Source organism: Babesia bigemina, assembly GCF_000981445.1.
Source record: "Babesia bigemina genome assembly Bbig001, chromosome : III".
NCBI lineage: Eukaryota > Apicomplexa > Aconoidasida > Piroplasmida > Babesiidae > Babesia > Babesia bigemina.
Window position 1 is genome coordinate 773,464 of NC_027218.1, and position 24,763 is coordinate 798,226.

At 56.9% G+C, this 24,763-nt stretch overlaps 11 protein-coding genes across 11 annotated transcripts; 7 read left to right on the forward strand and 4 right to left on the reverse strand.

Annotated features, from left to right (window-relative positions):
• Nucleotides 1-106: 106 nt before the first annotated feature.
• On the reverse strand, nucleotides 107-4,768 carry BBBOND_0303140 (hypothetical protein, conserved; the record flags this gene model as incomplete). Its single annotated transcript, XM_012913142.1, has 3 exons — nucleotides 107-251; nucleotides 293-394; nucleotides 435-4,768. 3 exons carry the CDS (start codon nucleotides 4,766-4,768, stop codon nucleotides 107-109), a joined length of 4,581 nt encoding a protein of 1,526 aa, XP_012768596.1.
• A 757-nt stretch (nucleotides 4,769-5,525) lies between these two features.
• BBBOND_0303150 (Cullin family protein, putative) lies at nucleotides 5,526-8,092 on the forward strand (the record flags this gene model as incomplete). The annotated part of the gene is made up of 6 exons (XM_012913143.1): nucleotides 5,526-5,580; nucleotides 5,651-6,041; nucleotides 6,076-6,370; nucleotides 6,406-7,479; nucleotides 7,521-7,553; nucleotides 7,589-8,092. 6 exons carry the CDS (start codon nucleotides 5,526-5,528, stop codon nucleotides 8,090-8,092), a joined length of 2,352 nt encoding a protein of 783 aa, XP_012768597.1.
• Nucleotides 8,093-8,154: 62 nt separating this feature from the next.
• Nucleotides 8,155-9,981, reverse strand: BBBOND_0303160 (hypothetical protein, conserved; the record flags this gene model as incomplete). The annotated part of the gene is made up of 1 exon (XM_012913144.1): nucleotides 8,155-9,981. One exon carries the CDS (start codon nucleotides 9,979-9,981, stop codon nucleotides 8,155-8,157), a length of 1,827 nt encoding a protein of 608 aa, XP_012768598.1.
• A 1,194-nt stretch (nucleotides 9,982-11,175) lies between these two features.
• Nucleotides 11,176-11,879, forward strand: BBBOND_0303170 (hypothetical protein, conserved; the record flags this gene model as incomplete). Its single annotated transcript, XM_012913145.1, has 2 exons — nucleotides 11,176-11,336; nucleotides 11,378-11,879. 2 exons carry the CDS (start codon nucleotides 11,176-11,178, stop codon nucleotides 11,877-11,879), a joined length of 663 nt encoding a protein of 220 aa, XP_012768599.1.
• Nucleotides 11,880-12,345: 466 nt separating this feature from the next.
• Nucleotides 12,346-15,363, forward strand: BBBOND_0303180 (hypothetical protein; the record flags this gene model as incomplete). Its single annotated transcript, XM_012913146.1, has 1 exon — nucleotides 12,346-15,363. One exon carries the CDS (start codon nucleotides 12,346-12,348, stop codon nucleotides 15,361-15,363), a length of 3,018 nt encoding a protein of 1,005 aa, XP_012768600.1.
• Nucleotides 15,364-15,937: 574 nt separating this feature from the next.
• On the reverse strand, nucleotides 15,938-17,657 carry BBBOND_0303190 (hypothetical protein; the record flags this gene model as incomplete). Its single annotated transcript, XM_012913147.1, has 9 exons — nucleotides 15,938-16,048; nucleotides 16,084-16,197; nucleotides 16,411-16,565; nucleotides 16,603-16,681; nucleotides 16,716-16,862; nucleotides 16,899-17,009; nucleotides 17,046-17,257; nucleotides 17,295-17,433; nucleotides 17,457-17,657. The coding sequence occupies 9 exons, from the start codon at nucleotides 17,655-17,657 to the stop codon at nucleotides 15,938-15,940; spliced, it is 1,269 nt and encodes a 422-aa protein (XP_012768601.1).
• Nucleotides 17,658-17,925: 268 nt separating this feature from the next.
• On the forward strand, nucleotides 17,926-18,290 carry BBBOND_0303200 (hypothetical protein, conserved; the record flags this gene model as incomplete). The annotated part of the gene is made up of 2 exons (XM_012913148.1): nucleotides 17,926-18,034; nucleotides 18,076-18,290. The coding sequence occupies 2 exons, from the start codon at nucleotides 17,926-17,928 to the stop codon at nucleotides 18,288-18,290; spliced, it is 324 nt and encodes a 107-aa protein (XP_012768602.1).
• A 2-nt stretch (nucleotides 18,291-18,292) lies between these two features.
• On the forward strand, nucleotides 18,293-18,510 carry BBBOND_0303210 (hypothetical protein; the record flags this gene model as incomplete). Its single annotated transcript, XM_012913149.1, has 2 exons — nucleotides 18,293-18,322; nucleotides 18,358-18,510. 2 exons carry the CDS (start codon nucleotides 18,293-18,295, stop codon nucleotides 18,508-18,510), a joined length of 183 nt encoding a protein of 60 aa, XP_012768603.1.
• A 415-nt stretch (nucleotides 18,511-18,925) lies between these two features.
• On the forward strand, nucleotides 18,926-20,209 carry BBBOND_0303220 (hypothetical protein, conserved; the record flags this gene model as incomplete). The annotated part of the gene is made up of 1 exon (XM_012913150.1): nucleotides 18,926-20,209. The coding sequence occupies one exon, from the start codon at nucleotides 18,926-18,928 to the stop codon at nucleotides 20,207-20,209; it is 1,284 nt and encodes a 427-aa protein (XP_012768604.1).
• BBBOND_0303230 (hypothetical protein) lies at nucleotides 20,193-20,708 on the reverse strand (the record flags this gene model as incomplete). Its single annotated transcript, XM_012913151.1, has 2 exons — nucleotides 20,193-20,281; nucleotides 20,318-20,708. 2 exons carry the CDS (start codon nucleotides 20,706-20,708, stop codon nucleotides 20,193-20,195), a joined length of 480 nt encoding a protein of 159 aa, XP_012768605.1.
• Nucleotides 20,709-21,016: 308 nt separating this feature from the next.
• BBBOND_0303240 (regulator of nonsense transcripts, putative) lies at nucleotides 21,017-24,539 on the forward strand (the record flags this gene model as incomplete). Its single annotated transcript, XM_012913152.1, has 8 exons — nucleotides 21,017-21,331; nucleotides 21,367-22,092; nucleotides 22,129-22,445; nucleotides 22,512-22,731; nucleotides 22,766-22,978; nucleotides 23,017-23,987; nucleotides 24,024-24,090; nucleotides 24,126-24,539. 8 exons carry the CDS (start codon nucleotides 21,017-21,019, stop codon nucleotides 24,537-24,539), a joined length of 3,243 nt encoding a protein of 1,080 aa, XP_012768606.1.
• Nucleotides 24,540-24,763: the final 224 nt, after the last annotated feature.

Below are 24,763 nucleotides of genomic sequence, written 5' to 3' on the forward strand. Positions count from 1 at the left end.
GAATTATGCACAAATCAGTGGCAACTATGGGCGGCACGTCGCGGATCGCGGTGGTTAAACCCGATACGATAATTAGTGAGTGCGTTGTTGCACGCAGGCTGCGAAGTCATTGCGCCGCCTGCCTCTCCCCCAGGTAGCGCATCAGCATGCGGGCGTACTGGGCCACCGAGGCGTCGCTGTCCGCCGTGGCGAGCTGTCGCTCGAGCGCCTTCACCATGCTTGACCAGTGCTTCAGCCGCAGCTCGTCGGACCTACACAGACGCCGTGAAACTCATACACAACAACAACCCACTTGAACAGGTGGCCGTAGAAGTAGTCCTGCAGGTTGGACACCTCGCCGCCCGCCATCCACACCGCCACGCGGAACGAACGGTAGTACTCCTGGTTGGAACACCTGAGTCAGACGTGAATCACTACATGCAGCGGAGACTTACAGGTTGAGCAGGTTGGATCGTGAGACGATGAAGAAGAACTCCCGCGACATCGTGAAGGCGTACGGCGGCCGGTCGGCGGCAGCAACGCGCTCCACGCTGAACGGTGTGACGGTGGGCTCGTGCGGCTGCATCACGGGGCTGTACGACAGGTCGTACATGGACATGCGTCCGTGGCCCTGCGACGGAAGCAGGCGTACGTCGGCAAACATCCGGCCGAACTCGTGCTGCACGTCGCCCAGTATGCAGTTGCGGTGCAGCAGCAGGCAGCACGCGAGGTACTCCTGCGTGATTTCGAGCAGCATCACGAGCTCCCGCAGTGTCTTCATGTCATTTTCGCGGCGCTGGCGCAACCGGCGGAGGATCGTGGCGACGTCGAAGGGCGGCGCTTTCTCGGCGCTGGCGAGCTCAGCAGTGACGCCGACGTGGGGGACGCTGTGACCAGCGTTACCGACACTGTCCGTACCGAATCCGCTTGCCACTGGGTTTTTGAAAGCGTCGCCGGCGAATGATTGTTCCGCAGGGCAGTCATCGGGGAAGATGTCACGCTGGAGGCTGAGCGACAGGCGGCTGACGCTGGTGGCCACCGCTTCGACGGTGCCGGGCTGCATTGCCTCGTACTGCATCGCCACCTTGCAGAGCAGCAGGTACAGGTTGCGCATCTGTACCAGCCTGGCCTTCACCTCGGCAAAGGGGCGGCGCAGGCAGAGCATGAGGTCGCTCTCAAACCTCGAGCCGACGACGAACTCGTTACGGTGCTTCAGCTGGTCGTGCGGTGTGAAGGGCAGGGAGCTCTCGTTGCTGGAGGCGCGCCTGTCCGACGTCAGCAGGGGCACGCAGCAGAACGTGCGCTCCAGCCATACCGACTCCAGCAGCCCGCATACCAAAGAGAGCACCCCGTCCACCGCCACCGAGGTCATGCCGGTGCACACCCGGTTAAAGCGGTGCAGCTTGGGCTCGCTGAAAATGACGAACTTGCACCAGGGGCTTACCGCGGGTGTCGTCGGCTTGCCCGTGTCGTCGACGGCGTAGGCGCCCGGCGCCGTCCACCCGAACGCCTGGGATGAAATGCCCAGGGAGGTCAGTAGCAGGCCCTGCGCGTCGTTTGCGCCCAGCAGCAGCGACTCCAGCATCGGCTCGCTGCGGTCCGAAAGCAACTCCCAGCACGTCCTGAACACCTCCTCGGGGGTGAACAGCCAGGCCAAATAATACAACCCGTAGGCAACCGCCTCCTTGGCGGCGTCCTCGCCGCACAGGTCGCCGTGCTGCGGGCCGTCGGCGAATATGTCCACAAAATGCGAGGCTTCCAGGGCTTCGTTGGCTTTGTTGAAGCGCTGCGACGCGATGGCGTTGCGGTGGTCGTGCGCCATCATCGGGGGGTCGAGGTACCTGAGCGTCGACAGCGGGTGCTCCAGCAGCGCGGATATGAGCCGCATCAAACTCGACCGGTAGAGCGTGTATACCTTTTGCGAAGTGACGAACACCAACTGCCAACTGAAGCCGGGTTTACCATCGGCGGAGTCGCGACGCTGCGAGAACACGTCGAGTATGGTTTCACCAGGCGACAGGAGAATGCAGAACTCGTCGTACCACTCGATCGGTCTCAGACTCGGGGCTGCGGAGTTATACGCGCCAGAATCGCCGCGAGGGGTGGACTGGCGCTGGTTGTGCGACCACAGCTCCTCCGACACAGACTGCGGCGAAGGCCCGCTTGACTGGCACAGCGACGCCGTCTCCGGGGCGAAGAGCGTAACCTTCGCGAAGGTCATATTGTTCGTCTTCACGTACGACTCGCAGACGACGAACAGGTCTGAGACGTAATAATAGCTGCGCTTGACTTGCACTGCGGTCGTGTTTGCAGCTTGTGGCTGAGCGGCCGCCTGCCAGCCCGTGGCGATCGACGTGGGCCTGCTCGGCACCGGGCGGCGCTCTATGAGCATCTGCACGGCCTTGAATCCCTTGACTACCAGCGAGGTTTTCTTGTTTTGGTCGGTCGCGAATCCCACGAAGATCCGGCTGCCGTAGTTGTCGACCAGCACGATGTCCACGCCGTCACACAAACCCAGCGGCACCGGCAGCACCGCACAACAGCGATAGCCAGCCGGGTTGCCAACCATGCGAAAGTACCCCGCGCGCATCAGCTGGCTCACCAGGTCGCTGTTGCGCAAACTGTAGTAGGTCAACGTGTAGGGGAACATGCGGTCGTAGTCGACCACGCCCTTTATGAAGTGCTCGAAGTTGCACTCGTCCGGAATTTTGAAGACGCTCAAATCGCCGCTGTCCTCGCGCAGCATGCACAGCAGCCACCGGTCCTCGTCCAGGCTGAGGGTGGATGCGCCGGAGGCAAATACCCCAAAGTACGCCTTGTCCCAGGGGTTGAGCAGCTTGACGCACGTGCGGCATTCGTGCTTCACGCAGCAGCTGCGGCTGACGCACGTGCAGCTGTCGCGGCTGAAGCCGTCGGCGAAGCTGGACTCCTGCAGGGAGAGGTGCAGCTCGCGCCACTGCAACGGCGGCCAGTAAACGGTGCCGCTGACCGGGCAGGGCTTCCCCAGGTCAGCCAGACAGTTGCCGCTGCCTTCCCACCAGTTGTCCGGGTCGGCGACGCGGGAGTGGGTGGCCCCAGCGCCGAGCTCGACGGCGTACCCGCCGGGGACGGTGCCGCGGAGCTTGTAGACGCGCTCGTTGGTCAGCGCGGTCAGCACGAACTTGCAGCCCTTGACGATCATCGGCATCATCTTGCCGAGCATAGAGGTGTCCCTGACGTCGATCGCGCCCAGCTGGTACTGGAACTCGTAGAGCAGGCTGTTGGGGCCGAGCATGAACACCCTTCCGGATGCGCGGTGTCCGTACACCTCGTTGATCACGTGGCCGCAGTTGCGCTCCCTAAACAGCACCCCCAGCCGCAGGGAGCCGGCCGTCTCGTGGACCAATGCGATAATGAACTCCGACGACGTGACGATCAGCAGCGCGGGGCCCGTGTACACGGAGGAGAGGTACGAGTGGCGCAGCTTGTCGACCTCGTCGGAGGCACGCACCTCCGGACTGAACGCGGACTGGTAGCGCTCCAGCTCGAAGTCGCGCAGGTAGACTGCGTTCGTGGTCTGCAGCGCTGACGGGAGGCGGAAGTTGAACACCTTGGTGTCGCCAAGCATCTTGTGCAGGGAGAGGATGTGCACCTCGCCGGCGTTTGCCGACGACACTTCATAGCGGCACACCAGCCCCAGGTCGCGTATCACCTTCATGGAGCCGCCCTTGGAACACAGCAAATCGGGCAGCGCGAACGCCGCGTGCATGGGACAGACCGCCTCCAGGTGCTCACGCGTGTATCGCCCGTCGTTGGCCGCGCCCGTGGCAGCAGCGGCAGAGACGTTCCCGCTGACCTGCGACGACGGTCGGAAGTCGTTGCTGCTGAGCGCCCAGCTGCCGGTGGGGTCGGTTGACGGCGCTGCACGCTGCTCAGGGGCAGCCTGGACCGGCGGGGCGACCGCCTGCGGCGCAGCCTCTCCTGCGACGTGAACGTCCGTATTCGCATCATAATAAGTAGTTCCATTGAACAAGCCGCCCAAAACACGGTCGAAACGGGTCGATCCCCCCTGCGGCCCCGTGCCCATGGGCTCCTCGCGAGCAGTGAGGAATGCGTCGCCGGCGAAGTTCAGGGACGGCCGCACGGCAGCGCTGCCGCCAATGCGTATCCCCGTCAACGCGCTGTTGGGAACGGCCGCCGCGCCCTTCACGGCGCCGGGTGCCGGGCTGCGCATGTCCCAGTGAATGTAGACCTGCAGCGGGCAACCGCACTTGCCCTTCATCTTGGAGACCAGCGTCGTGTTCCGAATGTGCACGGGCGGGATGCAGTACTCCGGCACCACCGTGGAGTTCAGACGCCGCAGGCGCAATTCGCATAACTTCTTGCCGAACTCGAACTCGGAGGTGCACTCGCGCTGGAGATACCGCAGCGATTCGTAGCGCATGGCGCTGTCGCGGTTGAACAGCATACACGACAGGCGGTCCAGCACATCCAGTTTGGCCAGCGCCGTGACGCGCGTGTTGGCGGCAAGCCAGTCCCGGTTGTGCGACAGCTGGACGTTTGCGACCGTTTCCCGCAGCCGCTTGGCTTCCAGGTGCACGTTGTTCGCATCCGCCTGCGCAGACGGTACCACGCGAGTGGGCAGGACGTTGCGAAACGCGCCGACGCCGGCCGAGCTCAAAGGGTCGGATCCCGATCCGGCAGCGGCGGCGCCCTCGGCATCCGCAAACGGCCGCCGCTTGGAATCATGGTCGTTGTCCCACTTAAACAGGACCTCCTCCGGCACGCGCTTGCCACGCTCTTGCTCCATCGTTGCTTCCGTCAGACAGGCTTGCGAAACCAGGTGTAGCAAGCAGGGTCCCGTTGACGAAGGGCCCCCGAAACAGCAGCACGGTCCCTTAGGTATGCGATAGCTTTTTTATAAAACCCATAGCAGTTTGCGGCTTCCTGTGGCGCGCTCCCGTACGGTTGGCGTCAGGCGTGCTCTCGCCTGAAACAGCACGACCGAGTGCCACTTCACCGGCGTGATCGAGTACACTCACACATCCGCGCAGCACTGTAACTCACGACGTCGTGAGCATCCAACACGGCCCGTAGTGGGTGTCGGCCGACGCCCGCATCACCGTGTTACACATAGGCCGGCGCCGTGAAAACTCAACACGCGCTCGGGATGCAACGCGGCATCCCAATCCGCCTTCACATTTTATAGACGCCCGAACCGTGCGATGTGTAGCCGTTTCGGCCGCCGTAGCGTCTTCCTAGCGCTGGAAGGAGGCAACTCGGAAGCTGCCACGGAAAATTGAATCGCCGCACCCTTACACGGCGCCAGACGCAGTAGACACATAAAATAATCGAATACCGTCGAAAGCCTCTAGTCACAATATTAACGCCAACAATAACGCCGACCCCGCCTGTTTGAGCGGCCGTGTACGGACTGTCGGCCCTTTGAACCGCCCTGAAGGTTCACCCTGGAAGCCATGACGGCGTTATAAGCGCAACAGCGGGAGTTATCAGGAAGCGCCGAGACGTTCTACACGGCTCCGTTGGAGCGAATACCCGCGAAGAAGATGGAGCTGAAGAGAGCGAAGCCGCGCCTCCAGGTCGACTTCCGAGTACCACTAGGTGCGTGGCCGGGGGCCTTGTACGGCGAGAGTCTGCCGCATTAAACCGCACGAGTCTCATAAATGTTCAGAGGTGCCTCCGGACAGCGACGACTGCATGGACCACTACCTGGGCCAGCTGAAGGAGTTCACCAAGGCCGTCCTCGTCGGCAGCTCCGGGCTCATGTACAACAAGAGCCTCATCATGGAGTACGTGCGGGAGATGGTGTGGCGGCGGCGATCGCACGAGCTGAGCGCGCAGCTGGACGCGCACCTCAAGGACACCATCGAATCGATGCTGGCCGACATCGACCGCGAGATCGACGAGGGGTCGCCCGAGAACGAAGACAACGACTACCGCAACCGGAGGGTGTTCGACCGCATGGAGATGTGCTGGTGCCACCTGAGGAAGGCGCTGAGCGAGCTGATACAGGTCTGCTCCCAGCTGGAGTCCCCCGCCAACAACGGCGGCTTCTCGATATGGTAGGCCGCGCGACCACGGCGCTAACCGCTGCAGGGCCGTCGCCATGAGCTACTTCCAGAGCTACCTGGAGACGAGGCAGAAAATGAAGGACCGGCTGATGGTCGCGGCGCTGGACCGTATAGCGGACTACCGGAGGGGCAGCGAGGTCGTGTTCTGCCAGATACGGAACATCGTAGAGATGTTCTCGTTCGTGCAGGTCTACGACAAGTTCGAAGAGCGGCTGCTGGCGGAGACGCGCAGCCACTACCACCAGCGGGCAGCGGAGGTGCTATCGCAAAACCGCATCACGCAGGCCTACTACGTGATCAGGGACCTGATGCAACACGAGGTGAGGCTGCACCCGTGGGATGTCAGCGCGCGCAGGAGGAGTGCTGCAAGAAGTACCTCATCAAGAAGAGCGTGGAAAACGTCCTGGGCGTGCTGCGGGTGCAGGTGCTGCTGCTGAACGCGCAGACGCTCATGGACCGGGGGGAGCTGAAGCAGATCATCCGGCGTAAGGACGTGCAGTCCATGGCGGTGCTGCTGTCCATTTACGAAAACACGGAGTGGAGCGTGATGCTGCACGACGCCATCTTCGAGGCGTCGCAGAGCATCGGGGAGGACATAACCACGAGGCTGCAGGAGGCGGCGAAGGCGGCGGCGCCGGCCAAGTCGCCGGAGCTCTGCCGCAGTTTCATCGCGGAGTTGTACGAATTCAAGAGCTGCATCGACGTCACCGTCAAGGGCACGCTGCCGGCCAGCGTGGACATGCGGGCGAAGGAGCAAGCCCTGTGGAACAAAGTCATCAACGCGAACGAACAGGTCATGGAGGCCGTGGCGATAGCGCTCGCCTCGTACGCCGACGGGGCGCCGCACGAGATGGGCGCCGCGGAGTTCGTTGAGGACCCGCGCGGCATCAGGTTCTTCATGCACGTGTTCAGGGCGCTCACGAAGAAGCTGAACTTCGAGGTGTACTTCAGGGGCATGCTCACCAGCAGGCTGCTGTACGACCACGGCCTGAACCAGGTGCACTCAGCCGTGGTGGCCAACCTCAAGGAGGAGTGCGGCGCCGCCTACGTCGCCAAGCTGGAGGCGCTCATCAGCGACCACAACAACTCGTGCAAAATCGCCGACGAGTTCCGCAGCGCCCAGAACGAGGCGCTGGCGAAACTGGCTGGCAATGCGTTCCCCTTCTCCACGCTCGTGGTGTCCAAGGACACGTGCATACGGGCCGCGCCCAAGGAGCAGCCGCCGGCCGACGACGCGTTCCAGGACTGCGAAGTCGACGGCGCGGCCCCGCAGGACACGCCGCTCGAGGTCAAAGTTGACCCCGGCCTGCAGGTGGCGAAGCAGCTGCAGGATGGCTTCATTGACTTGTACACGGCCCGGTACAAAAACAGGGCCGTCGAGTACCTGCCGGAGTTCGGGTCCGCTACGCTGGAGATGGAGCTCAACGGGGTAGGCACGCAGGTAGCACCCAGCGTTTTACTGTTTCGCAGGCCTGCTACGAGCTCAAGGTTTCCGCGTGCCAGGTAAGGTGCGGCGACGCCACTTTCATCCGACGCAGGCCTACTGCCTGCTGGCGCTCAACCAGATGGAGCAGGTCTCGCTGTCGGCGCTGCGGGAGCTCATGGGCAACGAATACAACGAGCCGATGATGCGCGAGCACCTCGCCGTGCTCAACGCGCCGTCGAGCCCGGTGGTTGTCTTCCGGCACCCGGGCATCAGCTTCGCGACCTGCACGGCAGACGACCGCTTCGGGCTCAACCCGGCGTTCGTGCCCGCCGAGAGGGTCCTGGAGCTGCAGCACCGGAGGCCGATGTTCGACGAGCGGGCCGCGGCGGAGTCCACGCACAACGCCGTCGAGGACATCACGCCCGCCATGGAGGCCACCATCGTGCGCCACCTCAAGATAAACCTCGAGGACTCGGCCTCGAACGTGTTCAAGGTCTGCGCCGCCAAGCACCCGAGCATCGACCGGTTCTACTTCAACAAGGTCGTGGACTCGCTGACCGAGCGGGACTTCCTCAGGTTCGAGCCGCAGCAGGACAAGTTGAAATACGTGCCGTGACGCGAAGGCGCGCGGCAACCACACCTGAATGTACACACAGCCACACATTATGCGATGTTACCCTAGGCCGAGGGCGGCGCGAAGCTGCGCATCGGCATGTACTTCTGCTGTATGTGCCGCCTCAGCAGGCCCACGTACTTGGCGGCCTCGCGCGGGTCCGGCGAGGTGGCTATCAGCTCCAGCAGCTTGCTGCGGTGGGAAACGAACCCCATGCGCACTCTTTCGATGCTGTTCACGACCTTGGAACGGGTCATGACCTCCTGCGGTCGCGCAATCTTTTTCGAATACCAGCCGATCTGCGCCTCCAGCGGCATCTTCGCCAGCTTGACGGACTCGATCACGCCCACGGGCTCGTCAAACTGCGACAGCAACACCGACTTGACGCTCTTCAAGGGGGGCGCGGGCGCTGCAGGCGCTGCCGCATCACCGCCATGCGCAGGCGTCTGCGAGCGCCTGGGCCGCAGAGTGCGGCCGCTGCTGGCGACCTTGGGCTGCATTGGCGCGCAGTTCATCGGAAGCGGGAGGCCGAACATCTCGCTAATGGCTGCGTCGTGCTCCATCTTGAGGCGCTCCCAGTTGTTCTTGACGTAGATGTAGCAGAAGCGCCGCTCGCCGCTCTTGTACATCTGGCACGGGATGCGTGAGGCCAAAAAGCAGTCGCGCAGCTCGAAGCGCTCGATGAGGTCGCCGTTGAACGACGCGTACAACCAGGCGCTGCGCGTGTTGGCAAACTGGCGCACAATGTTGTTTACCAGCGCCTTCTCCATTGCGATGTCGAACGAGTAGAGGTGGGAGGCGCCCTCGAAATGGTCGAAGGCGGAAATGTCCTCATTGCAAAAGCCCACACCGAGGCTCGACGGCGTGACAGAGACCCGGTGCATCGCGCGGTAGAACGCTTCGCCGTCGTCGTTGGAGCTTATCATCTCCTTGGTCGGGGTCGCCGACGTGGAGTCGGCGTACGTCGAACCGCCCTCATACTGCGTCACCACGCTGTCGTTCACGCCCGAGGCGGTGCGTTCGCAACTCGACGTGTCGTCTTCGTTGTAGTCTTTGGTATGGCGCTTGCGGCGAGGGGTCTGCATCGCGTTGTCCGAGTCGGCAGTGGAGAGTTTCGCCGCCAAGGCCGCAGCGATGGGAGACACGCCATCGCCGCCAACGCCGACGCCGCCGAAACAGGTGTTCTCTCTTATGCTGCGGGCAACATCCACCTTCAGGTAGTGCAGGAGGTTGTGGACTGACAGCGCGTAGCTCACGGGGCACAACTCAATCCCGATCGACGCGAACACGCGCACGTGGTGCGCAAACAAAAAGTTCGGAGCGCCCCGGCCGCTACCCAGGTCGACCACCACGCTACGCTCATCTAACCCGAAACGCCTCATCTCGTCACAGATCTTCATCAGGCACGCAGGCCTGATTTCGCCGTACATGCCGTAGGTCGATGTGCTGATGTCGTTGATGCTGCTCTTGAACAGGTACCCGATGCCGCTGTCGACGACGTCGATGCCCCGACTCAGGTCGTAGTAAACGCGTCGGAACAGCGAACGAGCGAACTGGTTGTACTCGGCGTACGGGTCGCTGCAGGGGGTGCTCACGGTGCGCTGGACGTGGCCGGCACAGCGGTGCCTGTGGTTCAGCAGGTCCGGGAAATCGCCAATGCTGCCAGTCACCACGTGCGACGCGTAGCCAGCCGCTATGTCAGCGGGCTCGCTCACGGGCTCAACGTGACGGAAGTCCGCCGAAATCTGACTCGCCACCTGGCGGCGCTTCGGAACGCCGTAGAGCATACCCGGCTCCACGGTGCAGGCAGAGCGTAACGCATCGTCTTCGTCAGCGGCGTAGCTGTATACGCGTTTGGAGGACATGTGGCGGCCGCGAATCAGATGATCCATCGCGGACAGGGAACAGAACACAACGCCAGAAGCCTCAGACAAGAGCTACCATGAATATGTCGCAACAACCGCGAAATCCAGCTACCCGCGTCGTGTCACCTGTTAGGCGTATATATATTTGGGCGTCCGGCCGCGAAAATGCAGCCAAAACAGCCAGACGGAGGTTTGAGTTGACCGACGACCACGAAGCCGCAGGCGGCGCCACAACGGAAACTAATCCGCAATCTTCCACCGCTATAGCGTCACTCGATCCACATTTACAGCGCGTAATTTTAGTTCCAGGCTGCAGCGGCCAGCCGAGCGACGCGGGTGTTGGGAAGGACGTCGGAGGCGGCGAGGCGGTGCCGAGCTCGTCAACTGACCGTTATCGGGCGTTTTCGCGGGAGGAAGACGCAAACAAGCAACTGCAATTTTCGCGTGATGCCGCCGGCGCCACACGGGATCGGAAAACGGCTAGCGACCAGCCAACCACAGCCTCAAATATTCCACGCAGGGGGTGCCCGACTACCAGGCTGTTATCCACTGCAAATCATCTAGCCGTTTTCCAAGCCGATATTTTTGCCTCGACTGTGGACACAGAATCCCCAATCGCGTGCGATGGGTGGCCAGAAGCGGCCGTATCGCCTGCGACGCTCCATCCGAGACACTCAGTGCCAAACACACTAGCGCCACTTCCACTGCAATTTGCCGCCACTGGCGCGATTTCACAGCATACCGAGACGCATAAATGATCGCGGAATATCTGTTGAGCGCGCCGCCGCGGCGCGGTGGCGGCCTTCCGTATGCGAAACCCATCTGTGGTGGCTGGAGACGCTGGCCAAGCAACACCCACCGAAACACATAGACACCGTTGCGGAATCGACTCACTAGTGCATCTGACATTTGTATGTCGCGATGGACTCGCGTTGCGACTTGCCGTGAGCGACGCGGTGCCGTAGAGGCCATGGGCGGCCGACGCGACGCTTCAACGTAACGCAGCCATTACACACCCGTAGCGCTAGCGCCATAAGATGTCCGAGGACGCTGCGCGTGTCAACCGACGTAGTCAAAGGAGCGAATCGTACGATAGCGATAGGGGAAGGCGCCGCCGTAGAAGCGACCGCAGCCGCTCGTCGAGGTCACGGGATAGGGGCCGGAGAGCTCGCACATCGAAATACAGCCCGTCGTCGGACACCGACAGCGCTCGGGAGTCAGATGATTGGCCGCTTTCGCGGCATACCCGTTACGATAGACGGTCGGAAGGGACGCGTAGACACAGAAGGGAGTGCCACGGAGATACGGGCACTCATACGAAATACACGGGCGCCGAAGTGCGTAGACGAAGAAAAAGCAGGAGCTCGTCGCGGGAACGCTCGGTAACTAGAGGTAGAGGTCGGTATCGTAGCCCTGAGCGCAGGGAGCGTTCAGGCCATCGCAGCCGGGGTTCAGCGAGGGAGCGCCACGACAGCGACAGGCGGAGGGTGAATCCAGAAAAAACGGCCAAGACGGACGTGTACAACGCCATTGGCGAACGGCAGAACACAGACGCGCAGGAAGCTGCCCTGCGGCCGGGCCCGGCGCAACACGCCGCGGACACGACTGCGATGCTGCAACACGCGCTGGGCGAGAGAACTGACATCAACGTTGCCGCCTTGAGCAACGAGTTCAAGGAGCTCAACTACTCGAAGGCGTACGGAATCGACATCACCGGATTCGTCGGAATGCAACCGGAGATTCTCAACGTGAACGTGCCCACAGAAGCCAAACCGGTCTCCAGACAGCAAAGGAGACAGTTTAGGAAGGAGGAAATACGGAACCACCCAGACAGGTTCTGGAAGTGCAACAAATGCGAGTTTATGAACTACCTCTCAAATTACCAGTGCGACGGGTGCCAACAACTACGGAACGCCAATAGGTAGGTTGCGGTGAATTTCTGAACGGCGCTGCCAGCGCCAGCAACTCGATAAACCGCCATCAGCGTGAGTGAGGCGCCAACAAAAAGGGTCGTTCGAGCGATTTTGTAATTTGGCGAAGCAACCGCCGGTTGGCGACCTTCAATGACCCTACGAGCTTAAGGCACCATATTGGATCTGTATGCGTACAACAGCGATACAAGCGCTGCCGACATATCGCTGTATAACGGTAATATACGTCCACACATAAGGGTTCCAGCAAGCGTATCCAAGTCCGGCTGGAGAGTCGTAGCCTCACCGGTGACTAGGGGCTGCCCTGACACCAGCATCGCAAGCGGTCAAGCAAACGCGTCGTTATACGGCGCACATCATGGATTTTGAGAGCGAATTGTGAGCATATGTTCCGCTCTGTATTATGTGCAGGAAGAGAGGTGGTAAGGTAGGAATGCTGTAGCAACAAGAGGTGCTAAAAATGGCGAGGCACCTCCCAATACGTGTAACGCACCGCAGCAGCCCCGATCACAGGTGCATGGCCATATCCAGCGATGGGAACACGATAGCGCTCGCCGTCAAGAACGAAATCGTTATCTTCCCGACGTACTCGCCGTCGCTACCAAGCTACAAGCTGGTATTCGACACAGAGCTACACAAGCTCAACGTACAGCTGCAACGAGGAGCGTGTGCTGATCGGCAACAATGTGCGCTTATCAGCGAATTTGGGTCCCCAAAGGAGCGCGCCATTCAAAACATTCGCGGGGTTGTTCACATGGCATTCCACGGAGAGGAAGATGAATACCTGATTGCACTAGGCAAGAGCAACATCGCCATTTACGACCTCATGGAAGAGGAGGCGAATCCCATAATCACCGCGGGACTGCGAAGGGAACTCGACGAAAGTGCAAAGGTCTGCTTTTACCCGATGAACCTGGAGAGGCGCACCGTCAAAATCAACCTATTCCCGGAGAAGGGGCTATCGTGCTTCGAATTCATGATCAGCGACGTTAAAATGGAAATCAACTACTATAGGTTGGTCTTCTGCGAAACTGACAAATGGTGGTACCACGATTGCGGAGCAGCAGTTAACGTGCTCAGCAACATTGAGCACCGAGGTGCGCAAACATTGGTGGAACCAATCCCCGTCAAACCGGAAATAAAGCGAGTAAAAATCGACACTGATGATGATGATGAAGAAGAAGACGAAGAAGACGAAGAAGATTATGAAGGTGAAGAAAATGAAGAGGAGGAAGACGGCGCTGATGAACGTGAAGAGGAGGACGAGGAGGAGGAGCGAGTGCACCAAGGGCACGGAGATGAAGAGGAGGAGGAGGAGGAGGAAGAAGAAGAAGAAGAAGGGGACGAAGATGATGAAGATGACCATGATGATGAAGACCGGCAAGGAGAAGAAAGTGAAGAAAAGGAGGAGTACATCAAAGAGCTGACTCAAACAACGAGGGCAAAACGGTTTACCCGATCGCCACCAGTCGTATTAGGCAGGGAAAACATCTCTCTACAAAACTCCTCAGACGGTTATTCCGATGGCTTTTTCGCCGAGCAATCAGATGCGGTCTATGCGGATAACTACAAGCCTTTGATCCGAAGTGCGGACGACAAGGAGAATTTCGGCGCTTCTGATGACAATGCCGGCGATTGTTATGTGCAAGGGAACCCAAATAACGTTCATAGGAATAGATTCGATTCGCCACGTGGGCGCGAGAATCCGAAAAGTGCAGACCAGCATGGAAACTATGGGGAAGGGTTTGAGAATGGGCCTTCCAGCATTTACAACCAGATGTCGCTGACTTACAGCGGTTCAAGTGATATGGATATTCAAATCGATGAGTTGGAGATACGTGGAAGTGCAGACCAGCACAAGCAGGACTATGACGATGAGGATGATGACGAATATGATATGGATATATCTGACGATACAGACGAGAACTTCTATAATGCACAGAAGCACGCCAGAAGCAGTGGTGGCGCAGCAGATACGGATGACAACACGATAGATGAAGGTTCCTTATCAGGAGATGCGTACCATGGCGAAAACGAATCGGATACAAACATGGCCGACATAAACGACGCGGGTGACCACAGTTCTGAAGATGTGAGCGATGACATGTCCACGGCAACTCCGAGCAGGCGAATTAGGAATCTCGCTGATGTATCGCAAGGGTGGACTGCCGTAGGGCAACCGGACGGCACGCTGGAGAGTAGGGTGTCACTAGGCGAAACCCAAACCAGCGCCGGGAACGAAACTGGACTTGGAAAGGGCAAGGTAATGGCGAAACACGTTACTCCAGCCCAACATCCAGCTGAAGAAACGCCATTCGCCGACCCGGAAGTTGAAGCAGAGCTGAGGGTAGAGCAGAGCCAGACGCCTGTGCCGCATGCGGATCCGGGCAAAACCATAGTGGTGTTCAGCGTCCTACCGGCATCAATGACCAACGCAAATGTGAACCGAAAGGTGGCCAGCGAATACCCTGTCATGGAGGACGAACAGCTACTGAACGAGGCGTTAGGAGAGACCAATTCAGCCTTAGAGGGCAGGTGTATCACTGTGAACTATGGCAGGGTGTTTTTAATGATTGCCGCGCACGAGTTTGGATACGTCGGGATCTTCAGAATAACCGTTGACTATAAGACGAGTACGATCATGCCAGAAGGCCGAATTCTGCAGGTGGTCAGCGGCCAACCCAGCGCTACACCCATCTGTCGGATACAACTCATCTCCCCTATTGCAGTAGAAAACATCGCATACAGCCAAGGGATCCTTGGGGTCTTCGCCGTGCTCGGGGGAGACGCGTCTTTGGTTATGCGTTGTGGTTTACCGGAAGTTACGTATAACTTCGGTCACGCGGAAGTCCACAATGGCGAGGTTACCATAACGGCCAGCATGGATGATGCTGTGACAGATCTACAAACCGTCTTCAGACACCACGAGACGGCGATGAACGCACTGCGGTACAAGGTGGGCGCATTTGGATATTGCAGGGGCGATTGCTTTTTCGTCACCAACTCGAGTTCGGGGCTTAAAATATTCGGCATGGAGGCGGACGCTAGGGGCAGGTTTCTAAAGGTCGCCATCAGGTGCTCGAAGCACTTCGGCTTTAACGACCTTGTATGGATTCCACACTCAATGCGAGTTGCGCTGCTGGGCCGAGACGGGAGGATGGCTATACTGAGCCCGGAGCAGTCCACCGAGTGGGCTAAACTCGTGCCCAATTTTAAGCGAATCGAGAAAAATGCGGAGTACGTCGAAAAGGAATCCGAGTTCGACACGACACTTCCGACAGACGAGGATGAGATAAATAGGGTGATCGACTATGACAAAGCTCACCACCGGGACAGGTACCCGTTCTTCTACAAGGCCTCATATGCTGTGTTCGGGTACCGGGGACCACCAACTGCGGGCAAACCCGACTTTGTCGGCAAGCCCATATTGCATAACAAGGGTATCATTGACCAATACATCGAACGGCTCTGGTTGTGACATCTGCAGTCACTGCTGCCTGCAAGGTGTTGTAGGTGACCTGGTGGCTCTACGTGGTTACGATGGTATTCACCTTTCGTGTGCTGCGTCGTGGAAGAACGATGCAAAGCGGACCCGCATATATCGTCAGCAACACACAGAAGCTTTCACATTAAATTCGCATGGCTTCAGATGCGTCATGAGGCGCAACAGTTCGTTAATTTCAATCGCTTACGTTGACAAGTTTTAGTTCGTTCGTAACTACGTTGACAAGTTTTAGTTCATGCGTAACTCCGTTGAATCAATAAATGCATAAGTTACGTATTGTGTGACTACGATGATGCGCTCATAGTGGAGTGCTAACAGGCATACAACCAGGGCAGCGCAGCAACACCGAGTCGCAGAATTGGCCAGTTGTTTCGCCTTGCGGATACCTGATTCGTTACAAGTTAAACCTAGTGCACCGACCATCAGGCAGCATGCCACGTATTGCGCAACGAATTAGCCATTAGCTACAACACCGAACAGTTTGATGAGCAGTTGACAGCGGCAATACGCAGTATCGTGCCTTAACGGATCCCTGTTGCCACAATGCTCAGTTGAAAAATCTGTGCACCATCAACGGGAACAAAAGATGCCGATGCGTCATCGCCAAGGCGCTTAGCGCCAGCCACGAGCTGGAGCACATCGCCAAACTCATTGGTATCTGCACCGTATTGTTTTGCTGGAAGCCAAACGAACCATGTAGTCTTCATTCTTGAAATAATACTCCGAGTTTATTAGCTTGCTTTGAATCAGGAATATTCCGTGGAATATCAAAATTCCCCTCGTGGTTTTGCAGCCTTCCATCAGTGCCTGGCGTGTATTATAAACAGAAGCGAATTTTCGCACGACACCACATTGCCAAGCACCAAATGTCAACAGAAATCGGCGAACACGCGTGATGTCAGAGCCGTCGAGTAGTTGTGCTCCATCAGTGGCAAATTGACCATTGCAGATGAGATGTCACAGCATACAGGATTGGGCACCACAATAATCACCACATTCGAGTAACAACGCTCGACCAACCATTTGGAACTTGGAACCGCGGTCCACTCCGGGAACCTTGCCTGAGAAGATGGTCCGGAGAAATGCGAAAGCGTATGAGATCTCAACCGCGGACAAGACTGGAAGCAAGCCATCGAAATTAACCCTGCTGACAGCCAGCGGGGACAGCGCCATCTCTGCAGGGAATCAAAATACTCTGGGGCATCGCCTCACCCTGGCTACGAACTGCTTTATTGATCATGTCGATAGACTCCGCGTTGTTAACGGCCGTGAGGTGCGTGTCGCTCAGCAGCTGCATATTGTGCACGATAACTAAATTATCATACCGCGGAAAACCATGATTTGGTCGACTTTGTCGAGTACAAATACGTCAGCACCATGTCACTGGCTTTGTTCTCGTTATTGTTTATCAGCGAACACGATTCAAAGGCCTCGAATTCTTTCTTGGCCACCATGACGCAGTTGTCCTCGTTCTGTTACAAATGCGAGCACATGGTATCCCTACAAACCTCGAAAAATAGGCGCAACACCCTGGAAACCTTCTCGTTGGCGCCTGCTGACGGGTAGAGTTTCGGCAGTTTAATCAGGTGCGCCAGGTCCTCATATTCCACTTTGCGTTCCTGAATGGCATTAGGTCAGCGACGCAGACAGCCCACCTCCTTTGGGATAGCCCTCAAATATTGCTCCAGGCAGCTCATCTTGACGTTGAACAGCAGCTCTGGTTCTTTCTTGTCGGAGTCGTCTGCTTTGTTGGCGCTCGACGGCAGGTCCTTGGGATTCACAATATCGCTCATCACGAGGTCGAACTTTTTAGATCCAGAAAAGAGGCTCCTAACGCAAACGGCATTGCGCAGCACTTTGTTCAGGCCTGCAAAATGATGGTGGCACTATGCTCTGAGCCTTACACAAGTAGGCCATGAGGCGTTCGCGGAATTCCGATGAGCCAGTGTCGACGATCTTCTCGAATTCAGACATCCAACCGCCCCTGGAGAAAGTGGGAAGCAGATACGGCGAGAAATGCGATATGAAGTCGCTGATAAACAGCTGCGACGTTGTTAAGGGCAAACGCGATTTTTCACCTGAGGGATGGGCCCATCCAGACGGTTGCATTCTGCGGATTCGCCGGAACGGTTGCGCATATACAGCCACGTACCGTTGAGGTACACGCAGGCGCAGCATCCACCGAGGAGAGCGACCTTGGAACGGTTCTCGTTGGTGAAATGAGCTTTCAGCCGCGGCCTCAAGGATTCCAGACACCTACGCCACATTGCGAATCAACAGGCCGATGTGTGACATGGAATTCTACCTACGCTATTCGCGATGTTAAAATGTGGGTGTTATCCGACATAAGGGGTCTAGAATCAGCAACGGCCACACAACGGCACTGTAAGGTGTGTACGAGATCGGAAGCAGACAGTGAAGCAGTGAAGTATTTCGGAGCATCCTTCCTGCGATTTTCATACAGTGTATGTTGATATGTATAGATCTGAAGCACTGACACGTGCTTACTAAAGCGACATTTGAACGAGCATGTTTATGTCGCTGAGCGGCAAGGGGTTCAGGCATTTCGCGTCGCTGCAGCGGGAATTAGCCGATGCAGTAGAAGCCAAAATCAACGCAATACCGTTCCACATCAACAGAACAGGTTAGCTCTTTTGGCAATCGCCTAACGCTAACTTATTGCAGCGTCCGGTAACCTAGCAGTGTTCGTCAAACACCGAAATAACGGCAACCTAGCGTACACATACGTTCAGAAGGTGCGAGGGAATCGGCAAATATTGAAGCAGGAAATACAAGAACTGGTGGGCAACCGGCGTATCGTCGATACCAGAAATGCGTTCGTCATTCAAGGGAACCACAAAAATCTAATTGTGAAATACCTGAAAAGCATTGGGTTCTAGAGATGGAGACAGGTATTCTAAAGATTCTAGAGGTAAGACGCTACAGCGTTTGTCCAATTGTGAGCAGGGGAAAGGCTATTTACTTGCAATCTTCGTTGTATGCCTCTGTTCCATGGGCCTCATGTGCTTCTGCTGGTACCTTTACGGGGAGCTCATAACTGAGTTCTATCAAACCAACGTGTCTGAAGACTTTGGAAAAGAAGAAAGAAAGCAGAAGTAGAAAGTATCGTGAAATACGTCTCCACCGGACGGCACCACCTTCCGACAGCAACGACAGCAACGACAGCCCGGATGAGAGTGTTTGTAAGTGAAAGGATAGGTTACTCAGCCTAACCAAAGAATTTTGACGTGGTTGTCGCCTGTGGTTGGCTATTTGTGTCCTTGGTTGTATTGAGGGGAGTTCAGGACTATGGCGGTGCAGAGGCTTTGAGGCAGCATGGATTAGCGAAAGCGATATATAGTGGAAGTCAATCAAAAACGGCTCTTCCAAATTTTTTCGGACTATTTGCATGAACTTACAACAAATACCACCAATATTGGAACCAGTGTATGGATTTGTTTGGTCGTTTCATGGTGCTTACAAAGGTGAAAGGCACTCACCGCAGCGTTATTCTTACGCCCACATTTATCACGAGATGGGTAAAAACGCTTGCCGAATAACGAAGTCAGCTCAACTCTTGCAGTTGGCAAAGGCGTTGGTTGATTCTAGTTGCAGTAGGCGCAATCAATTTTCATGGCACCCTACTGAAACCGTTGGTCGTATCAGGTGCCCTCACGTTGGAAAATCGAAGCGCACCGTCGGTGCTCCTGCGGAGTATGGCCGGCTAAATATAAGCCAACAGGGAGCAACACACGCTTTAAGACCCCATATATGTATTTATAATGTGAGAGTATCACACGATGCCACAACGTTGTGCAGTGGCCGCCTGGATAACGACCGCCCATGCGATGTCGAACGTTGCACACCTTTCGCGTCCATGTATATAGGCGCGCCATCGGGGCTGTATTTTGTGAAGAGGAGATTGCACCTGAGAAACGACAGGCTGCAATTTGGTCACGTGACGACATTCTTCCTGAAGCTGCTGTTCGGCCCCAACGTGAATAAAGTTGTTTACAATGATGCGCCGGACCTCAGTTGCTACCTTAGGCATAACTTTAATGTTTGTGCCAGTAACATTTTGGATCTCAGCTACATGCACATAGCGCAATCGAGAGGATGTCAGACTGCAACCAGCATCTCCATGATTCAGGAAATGCTCGACTCAAAAGCGGCTCAAATGCGCGCGAAGCAACGCTTAAATCGCGTACCTCCCCAATGTCCGCACCGGCTGGCGAAGTTGCATTGTGGGTGGGCGGATGTTTTGCTGGAGCACCTACTCGCCAAACACGGGCATTCCGAAAATTCATGGAAACGGCGAATAAACGAAACTACGCAGCATCTTTCGTCTGAGCCTCGCAAACAGTTCTCCATCAGGAAGGACAGCAGCACTGCGCGCCTTGGCGAGTTCACGCCGTCGGTATTCAAGGGCCATCTGGAGGAGACAATTTCCCGCGTGCTTGGAAAGCGTAAAATGATGATTAGAGTTGCAGACGACGAAGTTTTTACGGCACTGGTGAAGTCCAAATCGTACGTGGAGAGAACCGCGCTGCTGACACTGAACGCGTTCGTCGCAGCGGGGGCGCACAGCGCCGCCAAGCAGCTGTATGCGATTGTAGAACCGGAGGCGTTCAACCAGCTGGACGACCTCGAAGTCGGAGACACGCTGCAGGTAGTGCCCAAGCAAATTGAAAAGGGGATAGTCTGTCTACATTATTACCACGACAAGGTTTGCTGCCACGCGACGCGGCTGCACGGCGATGCGCTGATGTACAACGTTAGGACGGGGAAGCTCGTCCCCAGGTTCACTCCTCATCGTTGAACCAGTCGCTGCCCCAGCTCCAGCCCGAATTGTCTCCACCTTCCTCGTCGAAGTAGGAGCCATCGTTGGAATCTGCGCAATCTTTAATTTAGCAACTTAGACACCCACCGTTCATGTAACCGGACGAACCGGAGGGCATGTTGTCCCCTTCGTTGCCGCCGCCCACTTGGTCGTTGCTGTTGCTGGAGTTGTTGAATCCGCCGATGTTCATGGTGCGCGGGCCCAGGATGGAGTCGACCAGGCGCTGTCCGAAGGCCCAGCCAATGCCGTGCATCGCGCCTTCCTTTATGATGTCCAGGAATCCCTGCTTACGAGGAGGTTGCATCTGCGCCAGCTGCATCTCCTTCAGCTTCTGCTGGTAGAGAAGCTGCTGCTGCGGAGTCATCTGGCTGTTGACCGTGCGCCTGGCCCGGCGGCCGCTGAAACCGCGGGTCCCGAAGCGCGGTACGGCGCGCCTCGCAACGCTCAGAGAGCTGCTTACAAGCGCCGGGAGCATCATAGTTCACACATCCGGCGCGAAAATGTAGAACCGTGTAAGGCGGGAGATGCCCACTCACGACCGTTTTCTCGCCGATACGCCCTCACAGCAGCGAACGTAACAGTCGGCAATTTTCGAAACAATTGTTGGCCCGCGGATTGGTGTCGAATGGGCAACGTATGTGGCGCAATGGTAAACCTGCGACGCGCTGGTTCCGCTATATGATGTTAGGATGCCATCTGATCGCCGTATCGCGATTTATACAGTGCATACAGCCTCCACGATGCTTTTATTCGTACGTCGCCCAGAGTAAGGCACTGGTTCGCAACATGGCACGCCCGAGCAAGGCGAAGAGCGTTTTCTCAGACAACGCCGACCTTCCATCGCAGAAGAAGCGAATCACCACCGCCGCTACCAGCGCAGACATGGGTCCGAGTGGCAGCGCCAGCCTGTATAAGCTGGAGCAAATGGCGGCGGGGTTCGGCAAAATCCCGGAATTCAACAAGCTCATGTATAACGACGACAACGTACTGATGACGCTCAACGTGCAGCTCAAAAACACACGGTACAAGGCCAACATGGACGTTTTCATGGACAAATCGGCCGCAGTCTGCAAGTACGATATATCCGTAAACGGTGGAGAGGTAAGCATGAGGTGGCCTTGACCAAACCCCAGCAGAAAATCACGGGAACTACCACCGCTACCAACAAGAAAGCAGCGAGGAAAAATGCAGCTAGATGTATGCTGATGCATATGGACAAACCGACAGTAGAAGAGATCGAGGAAATCACCAAATGGATGGTTGCTGGGCACCGCAACAACATTGGCGCCCGAGAGGAGCCCGTGTCCAAAGAGTTCGGGCCGCTCGGGCACACCGTCACCCTCCGGTGGAGGTGTGACGACCACTCGTTCTATGGCAAAGGGGTGTCCAACTCCCTGAAGCTGGCGGAACTCTACGCCATGCAGGACCTCTACTGCCAAACGCACAAGTTTCCCACACTGCAGCAAGAGGCGAAAGTGCTGAGACCAGTCAAGCTAAACGCTACTCCCACCATCACAAAAGCTTCTGCGAAGGCTTCCAGGCCAGAGCCCATCATCGACGAATTGTCGAAGGCAGACGTCTGCCACATGAACACTCTAAGGAACTCCATGGTCAACAAGATGAAGGTGAAGCAGCACGAGGTCATCACCCAGTCACGAGGCGGGTTCCTGTGCACGCTCACGTGGGAGTGGTTGGACACCAACGGGCAGGTCGAGAAGAGGACAGTCGCCAAACAAGGCACCAGCAAGGCGCTGGCCAAGGCAGCAGCGAGCAAGGCGATACTCGTGGAAGTCGGCGTTATCGACCCCGTTACGCGTGAAGAAAGTTCTCACGCTTCGTCAATACGAAGCAGCATAACCAAGGTTAGTTGCCAGCAACACGCACTGACGCAGACGCAGAATATCGCCAGAGCCGTGCAGGCGGCCACGGAATTTGTGCGGAAAACAAACTGCAGCGTGTGGAGACTGTTTATGCCGCAATTGGTCGAAGCGCTCGTGCAGCGGGGCGATCGCGAATTGGTGACGCCACTGCTGGAGAGCATCACCGCCGCAGACGTGGAGATACCGACTGACATCTGGGAGACGCTCCTGTCGCTCTCCAGCATTGCCGTTGACGAGATGTTTTGCAAGGCGATTCTGCACGGTATCAAACATCTGACGCTGGACTCGAGGTATTTCATCTCGGAAAAGGCTCAAAAGGTCTACCAAAAGCAAAGGTACGCGGGGCACTAACGTCAGCGCCACCATAAGCGTTGAAATTACGGAATATAATTGCGACGCAGCTGGCTGCTTGCGCTGGAGTTCAACGCCGAAATGTGCTCGAACTTGGCATCGCTTCAGAGCAGGGGCGGAAAAGACGTCGTTAGCCTGCTCTGTGACAACACCAAGTCGCAGCTCCCGCTGATGTTCCTCAAAGGGACCGTCAACTCGGAGTACAGCAAGTCGCCCTTGAGAGAGGACGATATGGTGCTTCTTGTGCCGTACAACGGCGTGTATCAATGGGTACGTGGCAGCGCGACCTATACATGTGTCGCAGGGGGACGGACTGGTCGCTATTGTCTCCAAGCACAAAAGCGAAAACTACGAAGCCAGCCTGACGTGCAAGGTCGTGAACCGACTAAAATGGGATCCAACCGACGCCATCTACGAGCACAATAGGTTTGGGGTCTTCTTCGTCAACAACACTACCACCAACAAGAGGATGATGCAGGCACTGCTGGCAATAACACACAAGATGTTGCCAGTTAACGTAAGTGGCGAATTGAGCGCTGTGTAACTTTGTCGCAGTCCAACGCACAGGGGTACCACTACAACAAGGATCTGCAACGCATACTGATCGAGAGCGACAAGGATTCTGTAGCGGATCTAGAACTGAACAATGCGGCGCTGCCCACCAGCATACCTCTCACGCCATCCCAGTCCGACGCCTGCAAAAGTGCGCTCACAAACCCCTTGACACTCATACAGGGTCCTCCGGGCACAGGCAAAACGCAGGTGGCGTGTGCGATCATCGACTGCTGGAGGCAGCAGACGAAAGAAAAAATTTTGGCTGTTGCGGACTCAAACGTTGCTGCAGACAACCTCATTGAGGGGTTGAACAGCAGGGGTATTCATGCTTTGAGGATCGGATTTGGGTCTGAGTCGCTGCTGCAGGAGGAGTCGCTCAAAAGGCTTGCCAAATATGGCCGCTACAAGTCACTGAAAGAATCCGGGTACTACAAAGAAGCCAACTCCTTGCGCATGGCAATGATCACCGAGGCTATCAGACAGCACCAGGTCATCATAGCCACCTGCGTTGGAAGTGGGAACGACATTCTCTCCAGTTACTCATTCCCGTACGTCGTTATAGACGAGTGTGCCCAGTCCATTGAGGCAAGCAACCTCATCCCCATTGGGAAGGGCTGCAAACAGCTCGTACTCATAGGAGACCACAAGCAACTGCGGCCCACCATCATATCTCCGGAGGCTGCGGCCCAGGGACTCTCCATCTCACTTCTCGAGCGGCTGGTATCCGCACAGGTAGCCACAGTGCATGTGCTGGACGTGCAGAGGCGTATGCACCCGTCAATTTCCGAGTTCCCGAACAAGCATTTCTACCGTGGAGCGGTCAGAGATGCCGTTAGCGAGAGCAGCAGACCACCGGTGAGGGGGTTCAAGTGGCCGACAAGAGGATACAACATCGCTTTCATCGACGCGAGCGCAGGATGCCCAAACAGCCAGTTTGAATCAAACGTCGGCACTTCCAAAGCTAACGCACTGTAGGTTTGCGCAAGTCGGGTTTCACAAACACGCAGTGAGGCCGACATCGTCGCCATTGTACTCAAGTCGATTATTGAGGCGAGGGATGTGAGGGAGTCACAGGTAGGCGGGTTTCACATGCCGCAACAATGCTGCAGATTGGAATTCTTACTGCGTATGACGCGCAAAAGTGGATGCTCAAACGGAAACTAAACCAAATCGACTCGGTAAAAGGGCAGGCGATCGAAATCGATTCCGTAGACGGGTTCCAAGGCAAAGAAAAGGAACTCATAATTTTCTCAGCAGTCAGATCTAACCTGCAGAAGGACGTTGGGTTTCTCAGGGATCCCAGGAGGATGAACGTCATGTTAACCCGTGCTCGCAGGGGGCTCATCGTCATTGCCGACAAGTACACGATAATGAACGACATCGCCAACTGGAGGCCCTATGTGGAGTATATTACGGACCGGGTGCTGGACATTCACATCTCGGAGCTGAACATGTTCCTCGATTCACCTTCGAACCGACTGGACGGCATAGTCCGCCAGGTTAGAACCGGGTGGTACCCGTAAGGTAGTGCTGGAGGACCTGATTGAGCTTCACCTGTGATGTGGAGGCACGTGTCCTAGGCTGGAAGATTGCTTGTAAGCGCATCAAGCACGTGTGAGGGGCGACAACAAGCACGCCAAATAAGTGAGCTGTGCATATAACATCGCCAACACTTTACACTCTACCGTTCAATGTGGATGCACTATGCACTTTCACGTGTTTGTGGTCGCGGTACGTATTTTTCGCC